The sequence below is a fragment of the Habropoda laboriosa genome, unplaced genomic scaffold (genome assembly GCF_001263275.1).
Source record: "Habropoda laboriosa isolate 0110345459 unplaced genomic scaffold, ASM126327v1 scaffold992, whole genome shotgun sequence".
Lineage (NCBI taxonomy): Eukaryota > Metazoa > Arthropoda > Insecta > Hymenoptera > Apidae > Habropoda > Habropoda laboriosa.
In genome coordinates, this window is record NW_017101096.1 from 282,181 (window position 1) to 292,868 (window position 10,688).

Below are 10,688 nucleotides of genomic sequence, written 5' to 3' on the forward strand. Positions count from 1 at the left end.
GATTTTCCTCGACATATTTCGAAAACCTCGTAGTATTTCACACTTTTCTCTTATTTAACTTGGCTGTCTTACGTTTCTTCGATCAATTGTAAGTTTCTTTGGAAATATGTACGTCAGAAATGTTGAAAATAAATAGTTAGGAAATGCTAGTCCAAATGTGTTTTGTATTGCTATTAGTACAATGTTAGTCGAATAATTAATTAGAAATTGAATATTCCGCTGTACTAAAATGTTAATTAAGGTGCAAAGTAAAAGAACATTATAAAATGAGGTGGACTTTCATTGACCATTTTGAAAATAGCAATGAAACTACATTTGAATATCTCATCTATCATAATAATGTTGTTCTCGAATTTACAAATACACGAATTTTAAACAAATGTATCTATCTCGTATTAATAAAAAGAAACTTTACGTTTACGATTATATACTATTTTTCGTATATCACAATTTGTTAATTTATTATTCCTTTATTCGTTGTGATGATTTTGTAATGACAAAGACAACGAGCAATTTATTACAAAATGGAGAAATTAATCGAAATATGACTTAAACTTTTTATTATGAAGAATTAAACCTGTTAAATTACGCTTCGACGAAACATATACGTACGATTACTCGACAGAGAAAACTAAATACGCAGTTTTAACGCTATTTTCTTAACTAACAGTTTTTGCAATAATTTTTACTTTGCACTTTTGTTTCCCAAGAACGGTACGTTGAAACGTGAAATTTATTGCAGATAACGAAAGAGGATGCGTTGCCGAAAAATATTTGCCAGAGATGCGTATACAAATTGGATATGTTTTACGAGTTTCGGGTGAGCTGTATGACGACGGACACGGTGTTAAAAAATTACGCGGACAGTTTGAAACATCTCGCTGCGTCTGTGAATCATGTAAGTCCAAATGTTCTTTCGTTTAATCTCTCTATTGTGTAATTCGCGGAGAAAAAGTTTGAAATCCTTTTTTTCAACATACCTGTAATTTTGTACACACGACAACGTCTGTTACTTTAATTTATAAACGGATTAAATTAACCTCTTATACGATTTAAAAATTATTCAAAATGGACGAAGACAAAAATTCGTCACTGTCTATAAATCGGTTAGCAACCGTCGTGAAATTTTAACCAAACCCATTTTTCTTTACTTCATATGTAATTAAATTATTTATTGGTAAAAAGAATTAGATTGCCATGTTCCTATATAAAAAAATAAACAATATGTTAAGAATAAAAATGATACACTCTATCTAACAATCTTGTGCCATAATAAGATAAAAATACAATTATTTATATAATCATTTCTTCTTAACATACTCGGTAATTGTCAAATATTTATTATTTATTCTATGCACTGGACATATCTGTTGATCAATGCCCACTGCGACGTTAAACGTTATCATTACAAATGTTATCAACTAAGTTGCTTTAATATTGATCAAATGTTACTGTTTCTTGCTATTAAAACAATTTACCGTCACAATTGGCCAATACACAATTGTCATTCTTTTAACATACAATTCTTCAATGCCAATAGCGTCTCTCTTTTCAAGTACATAACACGCATATCCATCCCGAACGGAATGAATGAAACGTGTCTGCGCAGTTTGAAAAAGAAGAAGCCCGACTAAACGTATATTTATAACATTACCGCCTAAATATAGCAACAAACGAGGGACTCGTAGGAATACTTGTTTATGGGGCACTGGTTTATTTGCTCTTAATTGATTTCACGAGACATCAGAGCCGCGTTTAAGGTTCTCGCGAGCACGTGGTTTACGACTGGAAGCAAGTGCTTTACAAATGGAGGAGACAGCACGCTTAATAAAGGTAGATTAAAGGTCTGGGCATAAAGACTGGCGGCGGTCGGGGCGCGGTGTGCCTCGCTCTACGCGAAAGAAAGGAACGGAGTGAGCGCATTTTTCTCCGGCACCGGCAACCTGCGTTGGAAAATTTATCGTCGGTGCAAGCCGGACACGAATAGCCCAGAAGAGGAACCAGGCTCTCTCTCTCTCTCTCCCTCCTTCAGTGGTCGTCGTGGTCGTACGTATTCTAGGAAGTACCAAGAGGAGGAGGACTCTTTACAAGCTCGTAAACTCGCGCGGCAATTTCCGACATGACGCGTTAAAGTAACTTTATGCGTCGAATGGGTGGCCGACACGAGTTCCACATTTCGAGCGGCGTAAAAAGCCCTTTACGCGACACGCGCTCGCGTTCTACCACCTCTGTGCGTCTGTCTCTTGTCGGTTCCACCTTCTTTCGCGCCGATCTCGCTCGTACTACTCGATAAGCGTAGCGAGCGAGCGAGCTGACAAGAGAGAAAGAGGGCGAGAAGGTCGAGCGCGAAACCGAGCAGAGTGAAACCGAGCGATGGAAGGAGAGGAAACGAGGGGCGTCGCTGATCGGTAGCTCGAGGTCTTTGGATTCTCTCTCTGTCGATCTTTCTGCCACCCCTTGTTTGGCCTAAGCGAGCCATGATCCTAATAATTCCACCCTCACACACACGTGACTCCTTGAGCGGTAAAGCTCGTCGGAGGGGATAATATACAGATAAGCAGACGTGGATGAACAGATAGGGCAAAAGAGAGACAGATTACGTGGAGCAGGGAGGACGGCAGAGGGTTTGTACACGCGGGGGCCACGCATATGTATGTGTGCAACCGTCGCGGCGCTATTGATCGACGCTCCGCGGCTAGGCTGCGTCGCGCACAGAAAGCGAAAGTCAGTTCTCCTTTTCTTCGACGTCTCGCCCACTCCCCTCCGCCCCTCTTTCTCTCCCTTTCGTTTCGCGGGTTCGACATCTCCGTTCTCTTCTCGCCTACACCATCCTCTCGTCTTTTCTACCCTGTTCCGTCCTTCTTTCACCTGCCTCCTCTCTCCCTCCGCATCCTGCCTCTGTCTTTTTCCTTCTACACGTCTCGTCGCTCCCCAATCCAAGATCGTTCGATCCCCTCCCCTTTGCCCGTTGGCCCGTTGGATCTCCTTGTCCCCGGGCACAGGTGCAACGAGGAGCCAGGCCTGCACCTCTGAAAACCTGTTTCGAGGTCTGGAATACCCCGTCGTAAACGGTCGACGAAGTCTCGTTACCCGGTTGATCGTTGATGCGGTCAACCGAGGAGAGCTAGGGAGCAAAGAGAACACAGAGGAAGCAAAAGCGGTATATACTTGTACTGCTTGGCTGGCGACTGGTCGGTCGGTCGGTGAGACGCGTCGAGTTTCGTCTCGCGTTTAGTTTCGCCTAATCGCGCGTATCGTCCAACAATATATCCCTCTCTCTTTCGTTCTCTCTCGCTCTCTTCCTCACCGTCTCCTCATCCTTCCGTCTCTGTTTGTCCCTCTTTGTCTCGCTCGCTCGCTCAGTCAATGTCAGTGTCAAGGTCAGCGGGCCGACGCACTGCAGAGCGCCGCCGCCGCCGACGCCGCCGTCGACTGCTGCTACGCTGCTCTCTTCCGTCATTGTGTGTATCCGGCAGGCGAGTGATCGGTAGTCTGTGTACACGACACAAGGTATACACGAAGGTCTCTTCGCGCGCATACTTGCCTCTCTAGGGCGTCCCTGCCTTTCTCTCTCTCTGTCTCTCCCCTCCTCTCTCTCTCTCTCTCCCTTTCTTTCTCTCCCCTTCTTTTTCTCTCTCTGTCTTCCTCTCACACCGTTTCTCTCCCTCTCGCGTTCTCGTCGTCGCGCCGGCCACGATGCATTCCGCGGGGATCTCCACTCGATATCGTTGCACCGCGCCGTCTCGTTCGCGTATCGCTTCTCCCGTGCCTATTCTTCTTTCCCTTTTACCGGTTCAGTATCACTCGGTGCCCGTTCCCGCACCCACCTCCTAGTCGCGCCAATTTCTTCGCCTGCTCGAATAAGAACGTTTACACCAAGTTCGCGCATACTTGACTCCTATACTCAAGTGCCGTCGTTCCGTTTCCCTGCTTCCTCCTTCTGCTTCCTCCCGTCCTTGTTCAACCGGTGCACCCTGTGTGGTCCTCCTCTGCAAGGCACGTCGCCACGGTGCATTCCGCGGGGACCTCCACTCGATATCGTTACGCCGCGCTGCATCCGTGTGTCACCGGCCATCTCCTCTCTCTCTCTCCCTCCCTCCCTCCCTCCCTACTCGTCTCTCTGCCGCCTTTTCTTCTACCGTCGCCGTATCTCCCTCCCCCCGTTCCCTCTAACCCGTAGCTCGTTCTTTCTCCGCCGGCTGGTCGCTGCTCTCTTTCCTCCTTCTTACCCTCTCTGCCCTCCTTCCCTCGACGTATCACTCCCTCTCTGTCTCGCGCGCGCCACAGGGCTACCCCCTCTGCTTCGACCAGACGTTTTTTCGTCTCTTTGTCCTTGCATCCTCCCGCGCCGGGAATCGGCGGCTAGCTCCGCGGGACACACTCCGGTTGCCCCGTAAAACGCGAGATTCTTTCGTGGCGTCGCGAAAAGGAGGAACGCGCGTGGCTGTCCGAGAGGAGCCATCCTCGTCGTCGTGTTTCGAGGTTCTCTGCTTGCTCGAAGAGTATCGTAAACCTTGGTTGTGTTCTGGCCACCGCCAAGTCCAGCCTCGTGGCTGCTCGCTCGATTTTTTTCACCCAGTTCGGAAACTCCCAAGCAGCATGACCACGAGATTATACATGGGAACACTGATGTGATGTGCCGTTGAGTTGCTCGCCTTGTGACGTCGTCAGTGATATCGTTTTCCTCGAGGACATCCGACCTAGTGAGTCGTTCGGGACTGTACCGGGGGTTTTCCTCTGCCTCTCCAGCCGGGGACATAAGTGTGTTTCGTAGGTACGTCACCTCGTAGATCGGCCCGATAGGCGTTGTGTGCTCGTCTTTTGTGGGAACCTTCGGGGTTTATCCTTGCCTCTCTCCTGCCCGTAAGCCAACTTCTTTTCTATCGTTTTCTCTCTTTCTTTCCTTCCCTCGCGTATAGTAAACCCGGGCTCGTTCCTTCCCTCACTCTTCTTTCCTGTCTCTCTCTCTCTCTCCCTCGTTTCGGTCATCGTTCTTTCCCGGAGGACCTTGACGGAGCAGGCTGCGTGGAGAGATCTTTTCGGCTCCTTCGAAAGTCCCTGTCTTTTATGTATTCGATGTCGTCTCCGGGGGATACAGGCTTCTGTGATGCTTCTAGACGATACACCTTAACTGTCGCGTATCAGCGTCACGTGGGACGATGGTTAGGTTTCTTTTTTTCCAATTTTCAATGTTACTAAGATTTTCTTACATTTTCTCCGTGGATTCTTGAGCTAGAAGATATTTAATGTTTACTACGTTTTGTTCAGCGAGCTTGAAAGATTGTTAGATTGAGTTTTTACAATTATTCAGAATTCTGAAGTATGGTGGAATTTTGAGGAATTTGAATGCTTTGGGAAAGTGTCTGGTTTGTGTTGAAACGAATCCGTCAATTACACTTTACGTCAGGCCAGCTAGGGAGAATCGAATAAGTTTCATTTAGCTGAACAATTGTTTGAAACTGAGTTTCTGGTAAATATCGATTATCGTTAATAGATATTTGGCACCGAGTGCGCCTTCGTGCATGCTCCGCTCGGTTCTGTTCCCGTGATTAATCGTTTTCCCATATCGGCTTCGAAGCTGCTACACTTTTGTGCCCGAATTGATAGAAACGTCGCGAAAGACCGTCTCTTCCCACGGACTTTCTTCAATTTCTACAATTCCACAGATATTATCTTTCGCGAATCACCGTTACTTTGCAAATACATTTTCTCGATATATAACGATTACGTTATCTCCGATACTGAACGTTATACCGAACAAACGATATTTATTGCTCAATTTTTCTCGCTTTCGAACCGTGAATTTCAAAATACGATCTCACTTTTTTCCCACCCTTCTTTTTTCTTTTTTGCGCACGGAACAAGTTCGTTAACCCGGTTTTAATCGGTTATTTTTACACGAGATATCTGTGAGACCGTACACTATTGCCCAACTGTGTTGACAAATCGGTGATAGCAAATTCACTTCTTATTTGCACAATGATTACACCATGCACGTTATTTTATACACACGTACAACGTTACATTTCCTGTCAGCTGTTCTCCATGTTTCAAACGTGATACCGTTTGTACAGTGTGACACCTGATTTGCGTAACACCGATAACGTGAACTGTCCGAAGAACCTCGATCTGACCTTAACTCGATTGTAACTTGTGCTGGTCAAGAGCTGAAATGTAACGTAAATAAGAATAGACGAACGATTGATATAGGGCACAGAGAAGGACAAGATGTCTAATGGTAGCCAGCAGCAACAGCAGCGATCGTCTTACGTGGAAGCGCATGCCGTGGCTCATGCTGCAGTGCAGCAACACATGGCACAACAAGCTGCACAAGCGAGGCTCGCTGGACCTGGTCCACCTGCAACACCTCAAACTCCTAATCCAACCTTTACTTTGCCAGACGACGGTCTTGGCTACGACGATGGTGTACGGGTACTTCGTTCCATTGGAACGTGGTAAGTTCGACTTTTATGGTACTCCGTTGAAAAAGTTCCAGGACGAGTGAAAGAAATATGCGTAAATTTGGTAAAGAAACATGTAAGGGCTTTCACATTTCGCTGCTTTTTTTCTATTTTTCTTTCTTGCAAATTGTTGAGTAATATTGGGTCACCCCTTAAGTTCGTGTCGAATTTTGTGATTTAGATCGATACTTCCAACGATCCTTTAAATTTGATAAAGAAACACATAAACGCCTTCTCATTTCATTATTTTTGTTATTTTTCTGGTAAGGTAACTATGTCGTCGTTATAGTATTTCCTTGGACTTTCATTCAGATATTTTTCTATCGAGGTACGAACTCACGGGATGACCTAATGTCTATTTGGTCACCTTTAGATTAATTCTCATTGTTCGCGATACACTTGCACCAACGATTTTTCTAATCTTCCTAGCATCTCTGGCACTCGATTTCTACAATGACTTTTATCTCACTTAGCGAGTTTTATCGCCGCAATTGACCTAAAATGGCGTCCCCATAGCGGAGGTTTCAGTCAGGGAAACAAGAAAAATTGGTACGACACTTAATCAAGCGACTGCAGTCCTTACGGCATAATTTTAGCCGAAACTCTGCTAACACGCCAAAAATTCCCAAATAAATATCGAAGTAGGATACTTCTCAAATTGATCTAAAATCCCCCGAGTTGTTTTCTCGTGAATCTTGTCCTACCAAATCGAATCACGAAAACGTCTGGTGACACCCAATTTATCAAACCTTCGACCAGTTGGTAGCAATTCTTTGTGGACCGTATCTCCATAATCGCAGAAAGAATCGATTTCCTGGAACATTTTCAACAGTATCCCGGACAATCAGAGTAGAAGCAGATTTAGTGCACTGCTGATTGAAACGAAAAACAAACACACGATATCGTTCATCCAAGTCGTCATTCTGAATCGATTGAAATCGTAACAGGTCGCCGGATTACTCAGCAGCGATGCGGCCCGGTGGTGTGATGCCCCCGTTTCCCGGTGCCATGGATCAGCAATTTGGTAACAGAGCACCGACGGTGAACCAGCCGTTGAGAACGACGAACAACGTCACCTCTCGTCCGGGATTTGCGTCAAAGGCCACCAATACAGGTGAACCGGCGACAAAAGCGTTCGCCTGCACCGTTTGCGGCAAAGGTCTTGCTCGTAAAGACAAACTCGTCATTCATATGCGCATCCATACCGGGGAGAAGCCGTATTCCTGCGAAGTTTGCGGTAAGTGTGCCAGGAAACTGTTGCTTCATTGTTACACACGCCGACTTACATGTTATTCAGTTTAATTAACGTTACGACGCTTCTTGTTTTCCAGGCAAAGCGTTCGCTCGTAGAGATAAGCTAGTTATTCACATGAATAAATTGAGACACAGACCTGGAGTGGCGCCGCTGTCCACGCCCACAGCTCCTAACACGGAGCAGCAACAGCAGCAACAACAACAGCAGCAGCAGGCTCAGCAGCAGCAACAGCAACCGCAACAGCAGCAGCAATCTCGTCAGGATACCATACACAAATTGAAGGAGGAACCAGTTAGTTGGGCGTGCGAATTGTGCGGTCGAGCATTGGCTACGAGGGAGGAATGGATGCAGCATGCTCGGTAATTTTCATTAACATTTATATCTTAGGTAGCGGCGGATGTATGTTTCCGGTATTTTGTCTCGAGACGATACTTCTGTGCTTAATGAAGAAGAAGAAAATAAGGTTCTTTAAGGAAGGATATCTATTGAATATAATATTTTTGTAAGTGTTAATAGTAATGCTCGTTGAACTGTTGAGGTGTTTGAAGCTTGCTTTTCAATCATTTTACTGGTGGCACAAATTTGATTGCAGTTATTGAAACGTATTGTTTTATGAGTTGACAGCAGGATTAATGTAGAGACAAAATGTATCTGTTTGAAACAGAGATAAAAATCTTATCTAAGTAAAGCTACAAAAAATATAGATAGTATCTTTTACAATTTTATGTGAAATACATGTTTGGTAAGAATTTAACTTGAGAGAAGGCTGCAGAGGACTGGTCATTGGAGGCCTCATGTAAATATAATTAAAGATAATTATTGAAGAAACTTTTAATTCAACATTTTCATAAATTTGAAAACCACACACACATTAGCGATACGGATGGACCAGTGATAATCACAGATGCAACAAACTATCGGTCAATACCATCCTTTATCGTAGGCAACGAAACTTGTTCGATTGTTCGTTCTACCTTTTCATATATGTCAACGAAACGTTGTATGTTGCAGTTCCCACTTAGAAGCATCGGCTCCGCCACAGCACGCAGCGCCGTATTTTCCAGGATCCGCGGCTCCACCGCAACCATACGCATCCGAGAGGCATTTCTGTCTGATGTGTCGCACAGATTTCACAGATAAGGCTGAATTTATGTTCCATGTACGCTCCCATTTCGAATCTCACGCGCAACAAACGCCACCTCAGCATTCGAGTGGTAAACAAGGTGGCGATCCAGCAACGGCCGAACTGATCGCGCGTGGACTTGTCGATCCTTCGGGATTATGCAGCTAGAATTATCCTTCCTGTCATTACGCGCCATCGATTCGTGTCTTACCATAGTACAAGTTCTCTACTCCATTTTGACCAGAACTTTTGCATAGGATGTCATGCGTATTGTGATTGTAATATGAATATATACTGATTTATTAGCGTGAGATACACAGTAGTATGTTTTTGTGTACAAATATTAATAGAGAGGCGTTTTACAAGGTCTGTCGCTCTTGTTTCACGTTACAAAGAACTTTCACATAGAAATATACCTAATAGCTTTTAACAAAAAAAAAAAAAGAAAACAACTACAATTGTTGAACGAAAAGTTTTTTGGGGACACCGCACGATTATGCTTGTTCGATATAGCTGGTCAATGAGTCAATAAGCACAAAGTGCACCGCTTTCCGGGGAAGAAGTACACAGAGTATAATATTTTTCACGTTACGTGACATATCACCGAAGTAAGGGGATCTATTACAAGGCTTGAATTAACCATAGAAGTACTACTGTGTATCGCGAATTATTATTATATATATAATGAATTGAGACATACGTTATTTGTCAGATATTTAGGTATTGACGCGATACTGATTTATATGGTAAGAGATTCCACTATTGCGTCGATATTTAAGTGTGATTACTTAATAGTATACGTTCCTACATAGCTAGCTTCCCGCCATCTTTAGCAATTAGCAGTATCCGCTATCCGATGTACAGGTTTGTTCTCAATGCTATCGTATTTTTTTATATGTTGTACAACATATTTTATACGTCCTACGATCTATTTTATTGTACGTCTTACCGATCTGTTTTTTTTTCATTTTTTTTTTTTACGATCTATTTTATATTTTCTATGATCTCTGGAGATTTTATTTGTTTGGAAACAGTTGTTTGAAGGAATTTTTAGATTTCGGCGATTTTACACATTATGCGTTACAAATTGAAGTATAGGAATACTTTTCTTTTATCTCTGAAAGGAAAAAAAGAATCATTTATTGGTTGATCATAGTAGCCGTGTATACAGCGTTTTAATGTTTAAGATTATATTCCAATTATGTGATGACCTTTTTTTTTGTTTGTTTTTAAATATTTTTCTTTATAAGTGAAACTTGATGATCTTCCAAAGGCGATGTATTATTAGCCGCATTATCGATTTATAATACCAAACGTGTAGTTTTTACTGTGGTATAGCGTAAGTGTTGACAATATTACCGACGCAAGCATCCCCAGATATTTATATTCTTAATCGACTCAAAAGCAAGTACTTCGTTTCCTTCTTTTATCTACTTATTTCTCTTGCGATATATATATACACACTTCAAATCTCGTTTATTGTTACGATCATCCTTGGTACCTGAAGTATCAGTCATGTACTTAACCAGGGAAGAGTAAGATTCGGTTTACATTGCGTATATATGCGACGAACGTTTACATCTCTGTCGTGGTTAACGAAAGCAAAATTTCCAAAATCTTAAACAATCTTTGTTTTTCTTTTTTTTTTTTTTTCGTTACGATAAATTTTATTGATTGCGGTGAAAAAGTTGTAATAGAGAAAAAGGTAAATCGTTGTGTTTTCGTCGAATTTTAACCGATTTTAAGAGATATTCTTTATTGTCTCTGTTTTATCATTTCGTTTTTTTTTTCAACGTTATAACATTACCAAGCTGCAATACCGTTCAACGATATATCAGTTTTTGTCGAG

General features: G+C 43.1%; 1 protein-coding gene across 1 annotated transcript in view; it reads left to right on the top strand.

The window, feature by feature from the left end:
• Positions 1–9,007, top strand: part of LOC108578026 (zinc finger protein 865-like) — a 9,152-nt gene extending 145 nt beyond the window's left edge. The window contains exons 1-6 of the mRNA XM_017941272.1: positions 1–29; positions 743–898; positions 6,211–6,455; positions 7,409–7,698; positions 7,793–8,075; positions 8,728–9,007. The exon at positions 1–29 is cut by the window's left edge and continues 145 nt beyond it. Of these exons, the coding sequence (XP_017796761.1) occupies positions 1–29; positions 743–898; positions 6,211–6,455; positions 7,409–7,698; positions 7,793–8,075; positions 8,728–9,007 (1,283 nt within the window). The remainder of the gene's footprint in view (positions 30–742; positions 899–6,210; positions 6,456–7,408; positions 7,699–7,792; positions 8,076–8,727) is intronic.
• The last annotated feature ends 1,681 nt before the right edge of the window (positions 9,008–10,688 follow it).